At 43.3% G+C, this 22,365-nt stretch overlaps 2 protein-coding genes across 5 annotated transcripts in view; one reads left to right on the forward strand and one right to left on the reverse strand.

Moving 5' to 3' along the window:
* smchd1 (structural maintenance of chromosomes flexible hinge domain containing 1) overlaps positions 1-11,659 on the reverse strand; it is a 40,993-nt gene extending 29,334 nt beyond the window's left edge. Inside the window, exons 1-10 of the mRNA XM_041881169.2 lie at positions 11,428-11,659; positions 10,946-11,021; positions 10,557-10,715; positions 10,224-10,306; positions 9,889-10,022; positions 9,563-9,677; positions 9,338-9,457; positions 9,006-9,172; positions 8,139-8,232; positions 7,764-7,977 (exon numbers count right to left, since the gene is read on the reverse strand). Of these exons, the coding sequence (XP_041737103.2) occupies positions 7,764-7,977; positions 8,139-8,232; positions 9,006-9,172; positions 9,338-9,457; positions 9,563-9,677; positions 9,889-10,022; positions 10,224-10,306; positions 10,557-10,715; positions 10,946-11,021; positions 11,428-11,640 (1,375 nt within the window). The 5' untranslated portion in view covers positions 11,641-11,659. The remainder of the gene's footprint in view (positions 1-7,763; positions 7,978-8,138; positions 8,233-9,005; positions 9,173-9,337; positions 9,458-9,562; positions 9,678-9,888; positions 10,023-10,223; positions 10,307-10,556; positions 10,716-10,945; positions 11,022-11,427) is intronic.
* mettl4 (methyltransferase 4, N6-adenosine) lies at positions 11,581-20,688 on the forward strand. 4 transcript variants are annotated; one of them, XM_041881171.2, is made up of 9 exons: positions 11,581-11,665; positions 12,515-12,637; positions 13,210-13,275; positions 13,371-13,731; positions 14,139-14,208; positions 14,334-14,508; positions 14,703-14,809; positions 15,363-15,454; positions 19,677-20,688. In XM_041881171.2, the coding sequence occupies exons 1-9, from the start codon at positions 11,606-11,608 to the stop codon at positions 20,162-20,164; spliced, it is 1,542 nt and encodes a 513-aa protein (XP_041737105.2). In that variant the 5' UTR covers positions 11,581-11,605; the 3' UTR covers positions 20,165-20,688. The 4 variants fall into 4 exon arrangements, with proteins under 4 accessions (XP_041737105.2, XP_041737107.2, XP_041737104.2 ...); XM_041881172.2 differs by lacking the exon at positions 11,581-11,665 and adding an exon at positions 12,184-12,255 and having other exon boundaries at positions 12,571-12,637; XM_041881173.2 differs by lacking the exon at positions 12,515-12,637.
* Positions 20,689-22,365: the final 1,677 nt, after the last annotated feature.

Here is a 22,365-nt window from a genome sequence, read left to right on the forward strand (position 1 = left end):
TCAGTGCCTTCCCCATGGCCTTCAAAAAGGATTAGTCCACTCAGACAAGTGCAAATTAGACAGGTGTCTTGTACACCATTACTTTTTTATTTTTTTGCTACTGTTCGACCAAAGTAATCTCGGTCGACCAACAGCCTATCGACCAAACGGGGTCAGCCCTAATACAAAAACCTTTATAATATACTGTGTGTGTGTATATATATATATATATATATCTCTCAAAATCTTCGTAATGTGATTAACCTTAAAAATCCAAATGAAAATGATTCAAATCTAAAATTAAACCACAGAGCGCCCTTAGATCATGGGAAAAGGCCGCACTTGAATCATTCCCACTGTGAATGGCTAGGCCCACTACGCTATGAAACCACACAGTATTGCAGTGACTTTGATATTACCGTCCGCAATTGATATGGTGAAAACTGTGTGGGGAGGCAGAGGCATAGAAACTCACATCAATACCTTTGTCAGATAACACTGTTAAACAAATAATTTATGCTATTGCTAGCAATCAAGAGGAAACTGACTGAATGACAAACTCCCCAGCTAATGCTCTACAAATGGACGTTAGCTGTGAGGGCCGAGATGGCCATGCATTGACTTTTGTTTGCAATACATGTCGGGGGATGCTATTCACAAGGATATATTGTTCCGTCTCGTGATTCCAGAGTATAAAATGGCACAGGTGATGTTCAGTGTGCTGCGTGACTATTTTCTCGAAAAGCAGATCGAAAATGGTGGGCTTTTGCTCCATCTATGGCTGGACAGCGGGCAGGCATCTGCACTCTCGTTATGAATTGGTCTCCCACTGCCATATGGACGCATTGTATGATACCCCCGAGAGCAACTGGCAGCAAAAGAGCTGAGCACAGAACTCTGAGATATACTGCAGCAGGTAACTTCAATTGTAAACTACATCAAACCACATCCACTGCACGCACACTTGTTCGCAAAACTATGTGGAGATATGGGATCAGAGCATGACAATGTTCTATTTTATTACTGAGGCTTGGTGGTTATTGAGGGGGGGTGTTGTAAAGATTTCTCGCATTGAGAGTGTAACTGTTGTCATTCACACTGGATGTAAAAATAAATAAATACTTGACTTTCTGTGTAATGAAAAGAAAATGATGTAAGAGACATTTGGGAAACTGAACCAACTGAACGCAAGCATGAGGGGAAATACAAAAACATTCTACAGATGAGTGACTAATCAGTGGATTCAGAGGAGTCTTTCAAAAGCAAACCAATCCCTCGGCTGTGCAGAATTCTAACAGAAAACAGCATCATTAAGTGTCCCACACGATTGATGACTGCTCACCTCCAACATTTGGAATAGCACTTGGGGACCTACTTCCCAATCAGTTTGACTGCGATCCTGGATCAGTAGAATCGAACAGCTAATTGAGCCATCATGTGATAGATGTTGCAGACAATGCGTTCACGGGTCACTACGTAGGAGTTTTGGTTCCTGACTCAAAAGGGAATACACTGCCGTTTCCCTCTGAGCATTAATGCAGTGTTCAAAACAACTGGAAACTCAGAACTGGGAAATCTGACTTCAGTGCGTTCAAGACAACTGGGGAAATTTTTTTGTAATAGCTCCGACTGGGAAAAAACATTTTGAACGGTCATCCAACTCGGGCCTCTTTCTAGAGCTCTGGCTTTCCGACCTGAAGATCATTGACGTCATAATTTGACCTTGTATTTTTCTGAGTTCCCACTTGTCTTGAAAGCACCATAAAACTCAAGGTACCCTTCGCCAGCACATATCTGTTTGAAGCTGGATTCAGTGCTCTCGTTTGCATTAAAACCAAATATCGATCCAGGTTGGATGTGACAGAGATTAATTGTGCACTGTCGACCACGCCCTCCAACTTTGAGAAGCTCCGATGCGACATGCATCAAGCACACCCATCTCATTAGTGGTGGTGAGATAACTGTCAAAGCCCCACGTTAAAAGTATGTGATGGTGAGTTGAGAAGACAATCAGAAATACTGTTAGAATGATTTTCAAATGACTGCCATAGCCCCAAATAAAATAAGTAAACATTGGCTGTTAATTACATAATGTTTTCACATGGTTGGGGTTGTGACAAAAAAATAAGTATGGTAACCCCTGACTTATGATCTTACAGGGCCTACTGTGATTTAAAGCATCTCTCCAGTGTTCAAGAGTTATATGAAATATTCACCTAAAATGACAATATTAATTTAATAGATGTCCTTCCCAAAAAAAGATCATTAAGGATGTTAAAAAGCAGCTTTTCTCTGTGCCCCTGCTTGGCCTGAGTAGAAACTCCGGTTTGGGCGTATACCAATGAGACACGCATACACTTGGGTATTCAAATTAGCTACCAACTCTACGTGAGGCAGGGCTGCACGCACGGCCTAGCAGTCTTCCTTTTTTTATTTTACCAATACCGAAGGCTACTTACTGCCTGTAGTCAAATGGTATGGATTAATTCAGGATTTGTTAACATGATGGAACTACTAGGGCACTTTACTACAACAGCAATTAATGCAGACCGCTAGCTAGCAAGTTGTTATTGCTAGGAGCTAGGCTAGCTAGCTAACTTCTGCTACATACAGTGCCTTCGGAAAGTATTCAGAGCCCTTGACTTTTTCCAATTTGTTACAGCCTTATTCTAAAATGGATTAAATAAAACATCTTCCACAGCAATCTACACACAATACCCCATAATCACAAAGCGAAAACAGTTTAGACATTTTAGCAAATGTATTAAAAATAAAAACAGAAATAGCTTATTTACATACAGTGGGGAAAAAAAGTATTTAGTCAGCCACCAATTGTGCAAGTTCTCCCACTTAAAAAGATGAGAGAGGCCTGTAATTTTCACCATAGGTACACGTCAACTATGACAGACAAATTGAGGAAAAAAATTCCAGAAAATCACATTGTAGGATTTTTTATGAATTTATTTGCAAATGATGGTGGAAAATAAGTATTTGGTCACCTACAAACAAGCAAGATTTCTGGCTCTCACAGACCTGTAACTTCTTCTTTAAGAGGCTCCTCTGTCCTCCACTCGTTACCTGTATTAATGGCACCTGTTTGAACTTGTTATCAGTATAAAAGACACCTGTCCACAACCTCAAACAGTCACACTCCAAACTCCACTATGGCCAAGACCAAAGAGCTGTCAAAGGACACCAGAAACAAAATTGTAGACCTGCACCAGGCTGGGAAGACTGAATCTGCAATAGGTAAGCAGCTTGGTTTGAATAAATCAACTGTGGGAGCAATTATTAGGAAATGGAAGACATACAAGACCACTGATAATCTCCCTCGATCTGGGGCTCCACGCAAGATCTCACCCCGTGGGGTCAAAATGATCACAAGAACGGTGAGCAAAAATCCCAGAACCACACGGGGGGACCTAGTGAATGACCTGTAGAGAGCTGGGACCAAAGTAACAAAGCCTACCATCAGTAACACACTATGCCGCCAGGGACTCAAATCATGCATTGCAAGATGTGTCCCCCTGCTTAAGCCAGTACATGTCCAGGCCCGTCTGAAGTTTGCTAGAGTGCATTTGGATGATCCAGAAGAGGATTGGGAGAATGTCATATGGTCAGATGAAACCAAAATATAACTTTTTGGTAAAAACTCAACTCGTCGTGTTTGGAGGACAAAGAATGCTGAGTTGCATCCAACGAACACCATACCTACTGTGAAGCATGGGGCTGGAAACATCATGCTTTGGGGCTGTTTTTCTGCAAAGGGACCAGGACGACTGATCCGTGTAAAGGAAAGAATGAATGGGGCCATGTATCGTGAGATTTTGAGTGAAAACCTCCTTCCATCAGCAAGGGCATTGAAGATGAAACGTGGCTGGGTCTTTCAGCATGACAATGATCCCAAACACACCGCCCGGGCAACGAAGGAGTGGCTTCGTAATAAGCATATCAAGGTCCTGGAGTGGCCTAGCCAGTCTCCACATCTCAACCCCATAGAAAATCTTTGGAGGGAGTTGAAAGTCCGTGTTGCCCAGCGACAGCCCCAAAACATCACTGCTCTAGAGGAGATCTGCATGGAGGAATGGGCCAAAATACCAGCAACAGTGTGTGAAAACCTTGTGAACACTTACAGAAAACGTTTGACCTGTGTCATTGCCAACAAAGGGTATATAACAAAGTATTGAGAAACTTTTGTTATTGACCAAATACTTATTTTCCACCATAATTTGCAAATAAATTCATTAAAAATCCTACAATGTGATTTTCTGGATTTTTTTTTCTCATTTTGTCTGTCATAATTGACATGTACCTATGATGAAAATTACAGGCCTCTCTCATCTTTTTAAGTGGGAGAACTTGCACAATTGGTGGCTGACTAAATACTTTTTTTCCCCACTGTAAGTATTCAGACCCTTTGCTATGAGACTTGAAATTGAGCTCAGGTGCATCTTGTTTCCATTGACCATCCTTGAGATGTTTCTACAACTTGATTGGGGTCCACCTGTGGTAAATTGAATTGATTGGACATGATTTGGAAAGGCACACACCTGTCTATATAAAGTTCCCACAGTTTACAGAGCATGTCAGAGCAAAAACCAAGCCATGAGGTTAAAGGAATTGTCCGTAGAGCTCTGAGACAGGATTGTGTCGAGGCACAGATCTGGGGAAGGGTACCAAAATATCTGCAGCATTGAAGGTCCCCAAAAACAGTGGCCTCTATCACTCTTAAATGGAAGAAGTTTGGAACCACCAAGGCTCTTCCTAGAGCTGGCCACCCAACCAAACTGAGCAATCAGGGGAGAAGGGCCTTGGTCAGGGAGGTGACAACGAACCTGATGGTCACTCACAGAGCACTAGTGTTCCTCTGTGGAGATGGGAGCAACTTCCAGAAGGACAACCATCTCTGCAGCACTCCACCAATCAGACCTTTATGGTAGAGTGGCCAGACGGAAGCCACTCCTCAGTAAAAGCACATGACAGCCCGCTTGGAGTTTTCCAAAAGGCACCTAAAGACTCTCAGACCATGAGAAACAAGATTCTCTGGTCTGATGAAATCAAGATTGAACTCTTTGGCCTGAATGCCAAGCATCACGTCTGGAGGAAACCTGGTACCATCACTACGATGAAGCATGGTGGTGGCAGCAACATGCTGCAGGGATGTTTTTCAGCGATCAGGACTTCAGACTGGAAGGTGAACCTTCGCTCCAACAGGACAACGACCCTAAGTACACAGCCAAGGCAACGCAGGAGTGGCTTCGGGACAAGTCTCTGAATGTCCTCGAGTGGCCCAGCCAGAGCCCGGACTTGAATCCGATCTAACATCTCTGGAGACCTGAAAATAGATGTGCACCAATGCTCCCCATCCAACCTGACAGAGCTTGAGAGGATCTGCAGAGAAGAATGGGAGAAACTCCACAAATACAGGTGTGCCAAGCTTGTACGGTCATACCCAAGAAGACTATGCTGTAATTGCTGCCAAAGGTGTTTCAACAAAGTACTGAGTAAAGGGTCTGAATACTTATGTAAATGTAATATTTCACTTTTTTATTTTTAATACATTTGCAAAAATGTCTAAAAAACTATTTTTGCTTTGTCATTATGGGGTATTGTATGTAGATTGATGAGGGAAAAAAACAATTTAATCCATTTTAGAATAAGGCTGTAACGTAACAAAATGTGGAAAAAGTCAAGGGGTCTGAAAACTTTCCGAAGGCACTATATATATATCAGTCAACTACAGCTAACTAGGTTTCCACAGGATTTCAAATAGAAGGGAACGGCGAGTTGGTTGTGTGATGGATCTGCTTTGGCTTGCTTTCTTGTTGGCTACCCAGCTAACTTAGTTAACCTTAATAGCTAACGTTAGAACGCTAGCTTTACTACGGCTTCTAAAAACAGCCAACAGGCCAATTCTTACAAACCACATACACTGAACAAAAATATGAACGCAACATGTAAAGTGTTGGTCCCATGTTTCATGAGCTTAAATAAAAGATCCCAGAAATGTTCCTTATGCACATTTAGCTTATTTCTCTCAAATGTTGTGCACAAATTTGTTTACGTCCCTGCTAGGGAGCATTTCTCCTTTGTCAAGATAATCCATCCACCTGACAGGTATGGCATATCAACAACTTGATTAAACAGCATGATCATTACACAGAAGCACCTTGTGTGGGGACAATACCATAAGCCGCCTCCAATGTCGTTTTAGAGAATTTTGCAGTACATTCAAACGGACTCACAACTGCAGACCACGTGTAACCACGCCATCCCAGGACCTCCACATCCTGCGTCTTCACCTGCGGGATCGTCTGAGATCAGCCACCTGGACAGCTGATGAAACTGTGGGTTTGCAAAACCGAATAATTTCTGCACAATCTGTCAGAAAGTCTCAGGGAAGCTCATCTGCGTGCTTGTCGTCCTCACCAGGGTCTTGACCTGACCGTAGTTCGGCATCGTAACCGACTTCAGTAGGAAAATGTTCACCTTCGATGGCCACTGGCACGCTGGAGAAGTGTGCTCTTCACAGATGAATCCCGGTTAAAACTGTACCAGGCAGCATGCAGACAGCCTGTATTGCGTCGTGTGGGCGAGCGGTTTGCTGATGTCAACGATATGAACAGAGTGCCCCATGGTGGCGGAGGGGTTTAGGTATGGGCAGGCATAAGTGACAGATAATGAACATAATTGCATTTTATCGATGGCAATTTTAATGCAGAGATACCGTTACGAGATCCTGAAGCCCATTGCCGTGCCATTCATCCGCCGCCATCACCTCATGTTTCAGCATGATAATGCACGGCCACCATGTCGCAAGGATCTGTACACAATTCCTGGAAGCTGAAAATGTCCCAGTTATTCCATGGCCTGCATACTCACCAGACATGTCATCCATTGAGCACATTTTTGGAATGCTCTGGATCGACGTGTACGACAGCGTTCCAGTTCCCGCCAATATCCAGCAACTTTACACAGCCATTGAAGAGGAGTGGGACAACATTTCACAGGCCACAATCAACAGCCTGATAAACTATGTGAAGGAGATGTGTAGAACTGCATGAGGCAAATGGTGGTCACACCAGATACTGACTGTTTTAGTTTTTTATCCACGGCCCTACTTTTTTTTAAAGGTATATCTGTGACCAACAGATGCATATCTGTATTCCCAGTCATGTGAAATCCATAGATTAGGGCCTAATGAATTTATTTCAATTGACTGATTTGTTTATATGAACTGTAACTCAGTAAAATCTTTGAAATTGTTAAAAGTTGTGTTTATATTTCTGTTTGAAATAGAAGTGACTGGCGAGATAGGAAAGAGGACAAAGCCTATACAACAACTAACACAAGCTGTGGATCGCTTGGCTTGCTAACTAGCTTGTGCGCCCTCCTGAGCCTGTGTCTCCCCTAATCTCATTTTCCCCACTGGAGAATGATGTCATTCTCCAAGCCAATTTCAAGCATTTTTTATGGTTTGTTTCAAAAATAAGTTTTCCGAGTGGGTTCTCTAATTTATGCTTTGGCCACAACTAGTAAAAGACGAGTCAACAACATTATTGAGGTATGAGCAAACAGAATATGAGCTTTTACATTTTTTGATTTTCATGACCTTAAAAGCTTAACTGTAACCTACTGCGCTTTAAAAACTTGACCGTGACCAATGTGTCCAAACATCTGACAGCAACCCTCTTACACACAGCTGTCAATGCATATTGGGCTCTGGTCAAAAGTAGTGCACTATATAGGGAATAGGGTACCATTTGGGGCACAGTCTAGGTTACCTTGTATGGCGTAAGGGTCTTCAGGGTAGGTTTCCCTGTCATAGAGGAAGGGGTGGTACCTCAGGACCCCCTCCACTGTTCCTTCATTGTCTGTGCAGGCCTTGAACTCGAACGTGTCAGCCGATGCGTTGATGTAGAGCGTCTGCATGTCGTTGTCGATTTCTCTGAGGTTCACCATGCGAGGGATCTTGGGGAACTTCTCCAGCAGAGAGATCTGAACAGCAGATAAATATCAATATAGTATCACAAAACTATAGTTATAAAACAGACAACTTCAAAGATTGATGACTATTGTCTGTAGCACTACCATAAAATAAAACATAATTACATGGTTATTTAATAAAAATAGTCACTTAAATGCAATGACCTTCTCACCTGAATGTCAATGTTGGAGACACAATCAGAGTTTCGGTAGGAGGCTTTCATGTCATTCCCATTTAGGCCGTGAATGTAATAGTGATACAAGTGGCTGTAAACAAAGCAGATTGTCATTTCTATAATTTGTTCAAAGAGTAATATCTAAAGACGACAACAACCAATCGGATTGAAAGGTGGTGGTGGGTATTTGGGATGGTGCAGGTCAGGTGGTATCCCAATATTAGACCTCTAATTAATGAGACGAGGTTTAAGGACATTCCATAATGAAAGCATGCAAGATAAGTCATGTCCAATGACCGTACCTGCTAGCAGCATGTGTCCCGCGTCCGAAGCTACATCCATAATATCGGTAGACGACTCCAATTGGAGAACCACTGTTTGCGTCACCGAGCAGTGAACAAGAAACTATTAAATCCAGTTTAGATGCCCCCTCCCGAAATCAACACCAAACATGGATTATATGTTGTGTTCTCACTTTGCGTGTACACTGGTCGGTGTTTCATACCTGTTTGTCTAGTTAATCAGCCTCGCAATACGGGCACCATGCTGTCCAAGATGGGAAGTACAGGAAAGGTGTGCCCCAAAGCCAGAAAAAAAACATAGGCATCCATATTAAATTTGATTTGGGGAGGGGGGTAGCATCTAAAAACTTGATTTAATAGTTTATTGTTTGCTGCTCGGCGATGCAAAGGGCGATTCTCCAATCTACCGATTATGGATGTAGCTTCGGACGCGTGACATGCTGCTAGCAGGTATAGTCATTGGACCATGACTTATCTCACACGCTGTCGCTATGGAATGTCCTTAGACCTTGTCTCATTAATTAATTAATATTGGGCAAGTCAGGTGGGTGAGCAGACTCACGCCAGTTCTCTAGTCCACAGGTGAAAGTCCTGCTTGAGGAAGGTGATGTGTTCAGGCTGGACCCCCGTCACCACCACGGCCGTGAAGCTGTCCTTTCCCACCTCCTCAGAGATCAGCCCGTGGAGGAAGCGCTCCTCGTCGTCGCTCACGTGGGACGAGTCACCCATCTGCGGGGTGGAGGATTGAACATGGCTGTCATTACATAGAGGATGGCCACTGAGGGAAGGGTACAGCAGTTGGCCCCCGATACTGACAGTTCCAGAATGGATGGATTGAGGACACCTTTTGGGGATCACATCACCATTTTGAGTGATCTGGGAGTAATCCCTTACCTTCCGGTTTCTGATAAAACCACTATAAATATCTTCCTTGTTCCGCTCCTTCCTCTCAAACTCTTCTTTTGAAATGATGAGTTCATGGACATCTGGGGAGCCCGCTGGTTTGGTGATCATCTTTAACAAAGACAGAGATATCAAGTCACATAGTAGCGCATCACAGTCCATTAGGGGAATATGGTAGAACACAAGAGGAACAATGGCCAATAATTCTACATTTACCCTGGTTGACTGTCCAATGTAGAACACTGCTTGTTTCCCTCCTACTCCAAAATATGATATATCACTGTTGAGACTGCGAGGGACTGGATCAGGACGAACATACCCAGCGTGATCACTAGTGAGACAAACAGGATCACTGACGACAGATAAATGGAAAGTACCAAAAACTAATTTCAAGTGTATACTCGTATTTATTTATTTGGAAAGTGCATTTTAATTTACATTTACTGTGGGTCATTGAGACGGGTCTGACCGCATGACCTGATCTGAACAGGTCAGATCATGTGATGTGGAAAAACTCCCGGCCCTACTCTTGATAAACCAACCTTGAAAACGTGCCGGTTTCCCTGCTGAATTTGGAGAGCCTGTACACAGCCCAGTTATTAAGCTGCTTGGAGGTCATTCCACAGCCGTTGTCCATGATAACCACTGCATGTTTCCCCAAGGACTCATCAAACAGCTGGGGGAAGAGATGAGAAACAATCAACTACCGTTGTGTCCCATTCCATCAATACTGTAGGGGTGCAGAACACAGACCTTCATAAGAAAGCACATCACAATATGTATGCATCACTTTCATTCAAGACCACAATTACGCATGTGAGGTTTACAACAGTTAGAAAAAAAAAATTGGGAGAGAAAAAAAGCTGTAGTATCTCACCAATCGGATGTCTATGGTCCTCACTCCTGCGTTGTGCGATGTCGCTGACAGTGCATTGTCGATTAGTTCTGCAAAGGCATACGCTGGGAGGGGGGGGAACAAAGCTTTAATTAACTATAGGAAACGATAGGCCCTTTAACGCCGCTTCTTCTGGGTCATAATTAGCCCGGGGCCCATATCCACAAAGCCTCACAGAGTAGAAAATTGGTCATAAGTGCTGAGCATAGACATTTTATTCAGTGTGGGGCAGTGTGAACACGGCTAATGAATACAAACAGGACTGTATATTGTTGGTTTGGGCTGGAGAAGGTACAGTATTTCAGAGGCACTCACGTAAAGACTTCTGGCCCTCACTAGCATAGTACTCATACATGCCACTCTGGACCAGTGTATCGTAGTGAGGGAGGAACACAATGTGTTCCTTAGTTGCTGCGGGCAGGGTCTGGTCCTCGCTCTGCAACAGGTGGAGAGTGTTTCCTTGTTGAAGTTCCTCTGAAAGAGATGACACATCAGCAACATAACTTACTGTCACTCATCTCTTATTCCCCTTGTATAAAGGCTTATTTGTGACCCAATGCCTGACTATTATTATACCAAAAACATGTTACACTGATTAATCCAAGCCATGTGCCCTTTTTTAATTATAAATTAAAAATTGGTCTGGCATTTCGGCATTTCTTTCTAGCACTACACCAGGTAGCCCTGACTGGAATGTCACTTACCATATCTGTCCAAATCTATTCCTTTTCTGTCAGTTGTTGTCAAGACAAACGTTTCGTTGGAAGGAATGGCAAATTCCTAAGGCGAGAACACATGGGAAATAGTTGTATATCTACCTCTGCAGATATGACACGTTTTTATAATTTGGTGAATGGTTTAGATATCGTATTCACAACAAATGTGACAACAACAAATGGGACAACTTGTTTATAACGTGCTAGAAAGCTATTAACAATTTAATTAAAACATTAAATTGGCAAATATGACAGCTACGAATATTATGGATCAATACATTTGCCACGATCGGCCATGTCGGCTATCTAGCCAAGCTATCTGAGTGAGCTAGTTAGTTAATTCCAAGCATGGTGGGAACTCATTAATTGTCAAGAGCCAGCTGTTGCAAATTTGCAATCAAGCAGGCAGCTGCCTGGCTAACATATCTCTGCATAACTAACGACGTTAGCTAGCTAGCTAGCTACTGCACCTTTGATACAAATTGAAGGAAGTCGTTGAAGTCCAAGCCATTTATGTCCAGAACTCTCTCCGTTGCATCGACGTCTCTTTCCGGGCGACAGTCGAATACTACCACTCTTTTATGTGGTTTATCAGACCCGTTAACTCCATTTTTACTCTGTAAAGTTTGTGTTCTACAACTATTGGCAATGGCAGACGTTGTCACATCTCCCGACTCCGCCATGTTTCTTCTTCAGGTGAAAGAAGTTGTGAGTATGCGCAATGTACTGTGTATCTACTGCGTGAGCTGGGTCGTTACTAGCTTCCACAAAATCATAAACCCCGCCTATTTCTACAATTTATTTTCACACTAACCCTAACCACACTGCTGACATTATGCCTAACTATAAGCTTAAAAATTTAGACGAAATATCAACATTTGTTTTCCTAATTTGTTTAGGATATAGCCAATTTTGACATTGTGGCTGTGGAAACGCGCGCGCTGGGGTGTATTCATTAGTCAAATTCCGTTAAACGTTTGGTCTGTTACTCTAGGAAGCAAACGAAACGTTTTGCAACGGAATCGGCGCCTGGGGTGTACGCCCCTGGGGTGTATTCTGGATGTATAAGTTACGAAAACTGTTTACCGAACCAAACAGAAGCAAATAGGGCAAAACAAGGGTTTATATCCGACAAATTCAGTTATGTCCCTCCTGGTTTAGTTCTGTTTCCTTCCGTTTAAGAAACGTTTTGCAACAGAATTGGCGTAATGAATATGCTCCAGGTTTGGCGAATGCACGTGACAAACAAGCATCATGGCGGCGCACAGAAAACCCAGCAAAGAAACGAAATGTGTTGAGTAAGTAGCAAGCAAGTCAGTCACCTCCACAAGGTACGCTTATGGACACTCACGGCATGTAAAGATATCAAAGAGAGAGTTAGTAGAGAGTAGTTTGCCAACCAGACTGGCTATGTCGGTTTTGTTTAGAAATGCCAACGGGTTGCTGTTGGACGCTTGTTCACTTGTCGATCAGGGTGTCCAACTATGTACTTCGGAGAGAAAATCAGCCAGTGGAAAGTCGTATTTTAAATGTTGTTTTAAACATGAGTGTTTTCAGATTTTAAAGTCTCACGTTCGCGTTAAAGACTATTGTACTGTGACCACAAACGACAGTGCCGTCTCGGACGCAGTGCTACAGAGGAGTGAGAATAACACTTCAGTGGATTGTAAACCGTCAAAGGTAAATGGCGGGGTGGGCTGTCTATTTCTTTATATGTATGTACGTCTCAAATCAAATAAGTGTCACATGCGCCGAATACAACAGGTGTAGACCTTACAGTGAAATGCTTACTTACAAGCCCTTAACCAACAATGCAGTTTTAAGAAAAATAAGTGTTAAAGTAATTACTAAAATAAACTGAAGTAAAAAATACAAATAATTCAAGAGCAACAATAAAATAATTGTAATGAGGCAATATACAGGGGATACCGGTACAGCGTCAATGTGCTGGGGCAAAGTTAATTGAGGTAATATGTACATGTTGGTAGAGGTAAAGTGACTATGTATAGATAATAAACAGAGAGGAGCAGGTCAATGCAAATACTCCAGGAAGCCATTTGATTAGCTGTTCAGGAGTCTTATGGCCTGGGGGTAGAAGCTGTTAAGAAGCCTTTTGGTCCTAGACTTGGCTAGACATGTCTGTCTGGAGAGTGAAGCTAACTTGCTAGCCAGGTTAGCCAGGTAATATTGCCTTGAAACTCGTTTGCAGCATTTGTTTTAACCACTGATCTTTGATTTATTCAATCCTACAGAAAAGAAAACGAAAACGCAAAGATCTGAACCAAGGAGAAATTGATTCACTGGCCTTCCACCACAAGGTAATCTTATTTGTTTACCATTACTTAGTTTACCCATTACCATTACTCACAGACTTTTAATTGTTGACCACTGCTTATCATTGTGTTATGACCAGATCAGGTTTGCCATTTTGGAGGGGACCAAATCCTTGGTGGATGCTGGGCTCTCCTGTGGGTACCTGAGTGAGGCCAAAGATGCTCAGGAGGATCCCCTGCCTTCCCAGGAATGTAACCTGGCAGCCTTGTGTGACATGGCTAAAGAGCTCCCTCTAGTGAGTGAACATGGAGAGGACCCAGTTCAGTTCATTGGGTCTGAGGATGGCTGCAGTACAACACACCTTGACCTGTTCACACGGATCACAGAGAATTGTATGGACTGTGCCATGGAGGTGACGCTGATGGGAGAGAATTACATTATCCCACCACGATGTGCCTTCCTGCTCTCAGATTTTGCCAGAATGCAGCCCCTGGTTGGCTGTGAGTGTGTACAAAACCTGATCATGATAAACAGCTTACTTTTGCTGATGTATGTTTTGTTAGTGCAGAAATACATTATCTTTATAAATCATTACAACTCTAAAAATGTGTTGAGGAATCGAGTGGCGAGAAGGCAAGGCTTCAGTGAACTAAATAAGGATCCTCTCTGCCTGTGTAGGCCTATGTCTTAGAGCAGGGTTTCCCAAACTCGGTCCTGGGCCCCCCCGGGGTGAATAATTTCCCCCCCCCCTAGCATTACACAGCTGATTCAAATAATCAAAGCTTAATGATGAGTTGATTATTTGAATCAGCTGTGTAGTGCTAGGGCAAAAACCAAAACGTGCACCCAGAAGAGGCCCCAGGACGAGTTTGGGAAACCCTGTCTTAGAAAATGGATTATTTTGCAGATGGAAAGTTGTTCGACCTCATTGTCCTGGATCCTCCATGGGAAAACAAGTCTGTCAAAAGGAGCGGCAGGTTAGCTTAAATGGCATTCTCTTTCAGTGTGATTTTATTCCAAGCAACATCCACTGCAATGTATGACTCTGTGAACCTCCAATTCTGTTTTGACCATATTGTGTATTTCTCCTGTTGACCTCTAGGTATAGCTTTCTGCCCTCCTCCCAGCTCAAACGGCTCCCTGTCCCCCTGCTGACCTCCACGGGCTGTGTGGTGGTCACCTGGGTGACCAACAGGCCCAGCCACCTGCGCTTTGTCAGGGATGAGCTGTACCCACACTGGGGCGTGGAGGTGCTGGCAGAGTGGTTCTGGGTCAAGGTAGAACACAAAGGAACCTAGAATTGATCAAAGTCATTATTTAGTTTAAATTACACTAATAAATGGTGGTGGTAAAAAGTGGTCATGTTTCATCTAGGACCTCTAACGTTGTTTGTTTCAGAAATTAGCGATATAATCTTTATGAACATTTGCATACATTTTCTCTGATGTATTGTCTGTGTTTTCTCCCTCAGGTCACCAGGTCAGGGGAATATGTGTTTCCACTGGACTCTCCACATAAGAAGCCTTACGAGGTGTTGGTACTTGGTCGATATCGTGGGTGTGGACACCACTCACCCAGGTGTGACAATGGATTACATTTTTCACATGAATTGCTTAAAGGCCTGGTGCAGTCAAAAATGTGATTTTATATATACAGTATTTCCACACTGAGGTTGGAATAATACGGTGAAAATGATAATGCCCTTTTAGTGTAAGAGCTGTTTGAAATTGCACTGAAATTTCAGCCTGTTTTGGTGGGATTGAGTTTTGTCCTGTCTGGTGACATCACCAGGCGGTAAATTAGTTAATAGACCAATAAGAAAGAGTTACAAACCTCTCTGCCAGTAACAGTTAGTTTTCAGTTTTCCCCTCCTCACTCAGAACACTCCCAGACAGTCTTAGCAAAATTCTTGCTTGAGAAATTGCTCTTTGCTAAGAAGCTATTTTTGTTTATTTTTGACCATTTTAATTCAAAACAATCACTGTAAGGTACTTAATTGTTACCCAGAAATGATTTAATATTGAGAGAAAAACAGCTGTATTGGACCTTAAGTCTTCTGTGTATTTTCTTTCATTACTGGAACATTTGATCTCTTCCAAAACATGATGTGCTTTCTCCATCTCCTTTACAGCTCTCTGAGGAAGACCGAGCTCCCTATGGAGGAGCAGCGTGTGATTGTCAGTGTCCCATCAGCCCTACACTCCCATAAACCTTCACTCTCAGGTCAGTATTCCCAACACGTCCTGGTTCCACCAACACGTCATAAGTATGTCAGCGTCATAAGAACGTAATGTGGTAGACAAGTGCGTAGGAATGAATTAATAAAGTTCCAGTAATGAAATTCATAATTGGAGAAATAGTTCAACTGAACAGAGTTTCACCACTAGAGGGCAATGCTGTGACATAAGTGACCGCGATTGCTGCGTTTTGACCTGGTTCTAACTATCAGTGCTCTGTTCTGACTCTCCCTCACTCACTAAAAGCACAAGACAATGCCTTGCTATTAAACTGAAGGACATGAGCTGCAGGGTCTGTGCTCTAACCTGTTCCAATGGCTAATTGTAAACACAGTTTGTCACGATGTGCTGCATTATACACCCATGAATTGAATTCACGCCCTGCGACAGTTTACAAATGCCTGATTGAAACTTAAAACACTTCTGTGGTGTGGTTGTCTGTACGGTCTGATTTGCCTTTGATTGTTAACGAGTCAAACCTTTGCTCTGATCCATACAATGTTGTTTAGAAAGCAATGATGAGACCTTGAAGACAATGATTATGTAGAGTCTATGAATGAGTGGGGCTTGACATCAACTCTCTGCTTCTTCAGGGAAAGCGATTTATTGCGCTTTTTATTTACTTGGGGAGGAAGAGGTTTGTCAGTGCCCTGTCAGCTGAATATACAAGATGATTCTGGATGAGATTTAAATTCATTATGACTACATTGTAGAAGTCTTGCGCTTTAACTATTGGGTTGAGAATATATTATGAGTCTAGTTACTCTTTGTTTCATAGCTTTGTCTTTTCATTGTTAAAATAAAATAATTGAACACTATCTTTGGCAAGAGTTGCAGCAAAACAGTGTGATACTCAGGGAAAACCCAGACATGCGTAGACCTGCTCCATAGTATAGCAGGATAAATAGTTTTTTCCCAGCCATGATTGATAAGTCAACTGTCTAGTATTTCACACTTGACAAGTAACCCATCATAATTTGAGCCGCTGTCATTCTGAATTTTTGTGTTTTATATATCACTTTTTGGTGACGTCATCCCCTTCTCATCCCTGTCTCTGGCCTTCCAGCGAATCCCCCTCCAACCCCTCTGAGTAGCAGGGAGGCTGTGGTGGGAGTGGGCGTGGTAGAACGCAGTGCTGCTGGGATGAAATGTCAGAGGAGCTGGTCCCGCAGAGAGGTGCCACGGCACATTAAAATAACCCATGATAAAGAGGCATAGAACGGACCTTTTTTGATCCTGAAAGGTTTTATCGAACCGTTGGCAAAAAGGAACATCCGGACGTGGGCATTAATGCTGAATATTCACTCTGTAGTACCCAGGGGCGGGAAAAGGAATTAGGCTGCTGTCCTTTTCTCACACCCCCTCTGGTGGATTCTTATGCAACAGCTTGAAATGGTGAATATCAACAGTGCCAAGTCTCTAAACCACCCCCCTCTAAAACACGATGAAGTCCTCTTCCTCAGTCACTGTTACCACAGGGCATTATCCCTGTTAGGGGATTGGAGCACTAGTGGTGTATGCAGTCCAAGTGTTTGGATGTGCCAGGTCTGGAGGCAGTGGCCAACTCCTTACCCCTGACCTCGGTATGACATCACAGCGGATGTCCTAAACACAGAGGGCGGAGCGGAGAGTGACCCTGTGATCTGATAGCTCTCTACCCCCTCTCCCCCAGTGACATCAGACGTGCGTGTGTGTGGCTGCAATAGGGGCGCCGAGGGACACCAACGCTCTCTCTCCTCCGCAGAGATCCAAACACATCCTCGCCAGATGGCCGAAACTACAGAAAAAAAGTGTTTATGCTCCTCGGAGTGTGAATAATCTGTTTGCTTTTAATTGCGGCTCCTAAAAACTTTGGTAATTGGCTAAAGTTGAATATCATCCTCCCAGCATTGTATTGTAATCAGCGGCTAATTGGCTGTGCCCTCCTCATGCCCGCCCGATGCACTGGCACCCAGCCAGCGTGTGTGAGATTCTAATTGACTGGTGAAAAGTTGTGTTACTGTTAAACTCAGAGGAGAACCTGAGATATTGGTGGGTGATTTTATATTTGTCGTATTTCACATGTACAAGTGTGTGTTTGATTTGGAAAAGTTTTTTTGCATATCCCAACTTGACCCTGGAGCAATTATGGTTAAGTGCCTTGCTCAAGGGCACATTGACACATTTTTCATCTTACCGGCTTCAACCACTAGGCTAGCTGCCGCCTTGGGGAGGTGAAAGGCAGGGAAAATAACTTTACTCACTCACAGCTGGAGGGGCTGAGTAAGGTGATATATGTACAGTATTCCTACACACATTTCCACCACTTTTAGCCAGTGGTGTAAAGTACATAAGTAACAATACTTTAAAGTACAACTTAAGAAGTTTTTGGGGGTATCTGTACTTTACTATTTATATTTTTGACAACTTTTGCTCTACTATATTCCTAAAGAAAATATGTACTTTTTACTCTTTATACATTTTCCCTGACACCCAAAAGTACTCGTTATATTTCGAATGCTCAGGCAGGACAGCAATATGCTCCAATTCACGCACCTATCAATATAACGCGTTGTCATTCCTACTGCCTCTGATCTGGTGGACTCCCTAAACACAAATACTGCGTTTGTAAAAAAAATAATCTGTGCCCGTCTGTTCCTAAATACAAAAAAAGAAATAATCATTGTGCCGTCTGTTTTGCGTAATATAAGGAATTTGATGTATAGCATTTACTTTTACTCAAGTATGACAATTGAGTACTTTTTCCACCACTGTAGTTAAGTACATTTAAAACCAGATATATTTTTAGACTTTTACTCAAGTACTATTTTACTGGATGACTTTTACTTGAGTCGTTTTATATTAAGGGATCTTTACTTTTACTCAAGTATGACAATTGAGTACATTTTCCACCACTGCTTTTAGCAAACACTTTTATCCAAACCGATTTACAATACAGTGAGATAATCAATATTTATGTTCCCTGTGAGACTTCAACCCTTGATCTTGGCGTTGCTAGGGCCACGCACTTACCATCTGAGCCACACAGGACCGCACACACTGCAGTTTATTATTTGTGAATGTTTGTGGTTTTATAACCTCCATCGCTCAAAGTATTCATTTCCTGAGATGCCTCACTTTCAAAATGAATGGGTTGAGATCAGGTGGGGCAGTAGAACAGCGCTGTCATCAATACCCTTAACCTGGCTGTCCCAGGATCAGTTTGACAGTGTGTGTCCCAAACGGCACCCTATTGCTTATTTAGTTCACTACTTTTGATGAGTCCTGGTGTAAAGTAGTGCACTAAAATAGGGAATAGGATGCCATTTGGGATTTACACAGAATGTGCAGGGTGTAAACTCAAGGCAGCAGTACTGAGATGACAGAGAAACATCACATAGAGCTACGTTGAGCCGCCTGGCAAGCCGCAAGTCTCCTGCCTCTTGTGTCTTGCCTTGAGTTTTGAGATAATTAGACCTTTTATTCCCTCTCCAAACTTTGAGAGCTGAGTCACCGATCAGAGTGGTTCTTCTGTGTTAGTCTGAGGTTTTCATTTTTGGCCTTTCTCTCCCCCCAACGTCTTTCTGACGTGTTTCGTAAGAGAGTGTGTAGGCTGGGCAGGTTTAGGGGGGGGGGGGATTGAGGAGGGGGGTGGACGGGGGCTTAGACTCTGGGGTTTTGGCGCTCATTAACCCGCCTAGTGTAGGGTGAGTGGCATGTGCGAGCGGGGCGTGAGCACGCATGTGAATGAGCAGACAGCCCCAGAACAGGGGCGGAGATGAAGTGAACCCTATTGGTCAGGAATGCTGTTCCTGGAAAGCCATTGTTCCTCCACTCAAGGACAGCCAGAATGCCCACACGTGAATCCAGCATTCATTGGCAAGCCAGACATAAAGCCCCCACTTCCCCTTCTGCACCAACTAAATACCCCCATAGAAATTACAAATCTGAGCAGGATCTGCCTATCAGAATAATCTATTTTTTCTAATCTTCTCTGAGGATGTCTAAAATGTGTCTAAAAATGAAACCATATTTTTCTTGAACTCCCATCCTCTTCTTCATTGACAGATATTAGAATGTGAGATAGATGAGAGGAATAGAGTTCAGAAACTGAGTGACAGAACTGGGGATCGAACCTGTGCCTCAAGGGGTACCTGCTGTCCGCAGGCGGCAGCACTACCAAAACACCAGCCCTAAGCACTCTTCTATTTCTTTGTTTCCCTCCACAGAGGTGTTAAGGCCGTACGTGGGTGCTGACGCCCAGTGCCTGGAGCTGTTTGCCAGAAGCCTACAGCCAGGATGGACCAGCTGGGGCAACGAGGTGATCAAGTTTCAGCATGTCAGTTATTACACCATGGAGCCCACAGACGAGCCCACAGACGAGCCCACAGACGAGCCCACAGACGAGCCCACAGACGAGCCCACAGACGAGCCCACAGACGAGCCCACAGACGAGCCCACAGACGAGCCCACAGACGAGCCCACAGACGAGCCCACAGACGAGCCCACAGACGAGCCCACAGACGAGCCCACAGACGAGCCCACAGACGAGCCCACAGACGAGCCCACAGACGAGCCCACAGACGAGCCCACAGACGAGCCCACAGACGAGCCCACAGACGAGCCCACAGACGAGCCCACAGACGAGCCCACAGACGAGCCCACAGACGAGCCCACAGACGAGCCCACAGACAAGCCTACAGATACGACTACATAATCCTTACTTGAAGAGCCCTCTCCTCACTTCTCTCTACCTCCTCCAACACCGGACTAATCATCACAGTTTAATAGCATACCGTCAAAGCTTTCCACATCAAAATCCCATTTCGTTTTCATAAAGTCAAGGAGCCCCTGAAATCTCTCCATCTCCTTTGATCTGTTATTTTCTTTCATTTGGGACTCTTGATTTGTGTTTCTGGGTCGTAGTATGTTGGGGGGTGGTGACTCACCGAGCCGGTGATGCGATGGAGGGTAGATGAAAGTGCATTGCTCCGGAGCTCAGATCAAGGTTGATGTTTCGAGCCGAAGCTAATAGCGTATAGCTCTGTTATGTTCAGACACACAACTGTGTGTTACCTCAGAGCGGTGTGTTGTGCATTGATGATTGAGCATTGCTGGCATAATGTCTGGTTGAATAATTATCGAAGTGTACGTACGTGGTTTTATATATAATGTGCTGAAATGTGTTAGGTAATGTGGATCTATTTAAATCGAAGAGTTGAATAAAGAAACCAAACTTTGTGGTGAGTTTTGTATCACTCGACCCAACCAGCCATAGATGGTCATAGATGCTCTGATTGGCCATAGATGCTCTGATTCTGTGAGGACATTTGCCCTGTCCCATTGTAGAGATTTGATCTATCCTGCACTCTTTTTGATGTTTCTGAGTGCAATGTCTGTGTCCCAAATGGCACCCTATTCCCTTTATAGGGCTCTGGTCAAAAGTACTGCTCTAAAAAAATAAAAATAAATAAAAGGAAATCGGGTGCCATTTGGAATGCACACTGGCTGTCGTCCAGGTTACAGAGAGAGACCACCAGTTTGACTGCGAGCCACTGAGTCTGCCCTTGTATGTAGGAACCAAACAACAATAACACTATGTCATCCTCACACCATCCCTACCTACTAGTTTGGAAGGTGCCAAAACGAACTTATTTTTTTGCCACCTCTCACACCTTCATCCATCCCTGGCTCCCCATGTGGCTGGGTAAGGTATGGGCTGGGTGGGGGTACTCTAATGGGTCTTTAGTTTCTGTCTTTAGGACTGTCACAGAGCCGGATGAGTTACTGCCACTGCAGCACACAGCATAGCAATCACTAATGAATCCAGAACAGGATCATTTCCGCATTAGACACATTCTCTCTTTGTTTCTTTCTCATCCTCCATCTATTTCTTTCCCTCTCACGACAGGAGGAAAACATGAATGAGAAACAGCAGAATGAGAGGATAGATGTATTGTAATGTATTCCTGTCTGGTTAAGGAGGTAGACTCAGAGATATTGGACACTTACCACAGATTGAATTAAAGGAGTGTAGCGCTTTCTCATTAGTCTGCTTCCCAGGTGAGCACTTATTGATTTATTCTTGTTATTGGGAGTTGTCAACTCCTGAAATCCCATGGAGATGTGGCAAAATAAATACCACATTTGGAAAACAAACTTCTTGGTTGAATCAATACTCAGGCTGTAATGTAGCTGGAATCATAGTTACGAAAACATGATTTAAAAATGTACATTTCTGCCTTTGACAAAAACAAATGTGTTGTCTTTCACATAGGCTGCAACTGTGTTTGCATCAGTTTCAAAGGCAGCCAATTAGTGTTGAACATCTCCAAAAGCCTTGGTGTTGTACTGTTAGGAAAAGATGCCTATGAAGGAGTGGCCTTCACAAAAGACATTCATTTTCAAATGTATTCATACAAAGTATTTATACAGCAAGTTCTGTTTATTCAGTCGTTTATCAAACATTCTAGTTACAAGAGCTTTTCCTTCATTTCCAACCAATTGCAGTCAGTCGTGTTTCTTGTTTTCTACTGGTCCAGCGATGGAAGTGGCTAATTGACACAGGTGTTCCAGTTCAGTAATTAAGTCGCCTGCCATGTTAAATAGGTGTGCCAGAATGTTTGGGGGAGTTGATTGTCTTTTAACAAGGGTGAGCCACAGCTGTTTTTACCTGCCAATTTGTATGTTTTAACTTGCAATTTAAAGGGATAATTGACCCCCAGAAATACAAATATGAAACTCTTGTCAATTTGATGAAAGCCTATGTTTTATCAGTGGGTAAAATAAACATTTACCCCATGATTTAACTTCTAAGTGGTCCATCTGTGAAATCAGAAAATTGTGTAGGAATGAATCATAGGTACATGGTTCTCGTCACTGGAGATAGTGTGACGTTATCGCGTTTCATAACGCTTT

Source organism: Coregonus clupeaformis, chromosome 7 (genome assembly GCF_020615455.1).
Source record: "Coregonus clupeaformis isolate EN_2021a chromosome 7, ASM2061545v1, whole genome shotgun sequence".
NCBI classification, from domain to species: domain Eukaryota; kingdom Metazoa; phylum Chordata; class Actinopteri; order Salmoniformes; family Salmonidae; genus Coregonus; species Coregonus clupeaformis.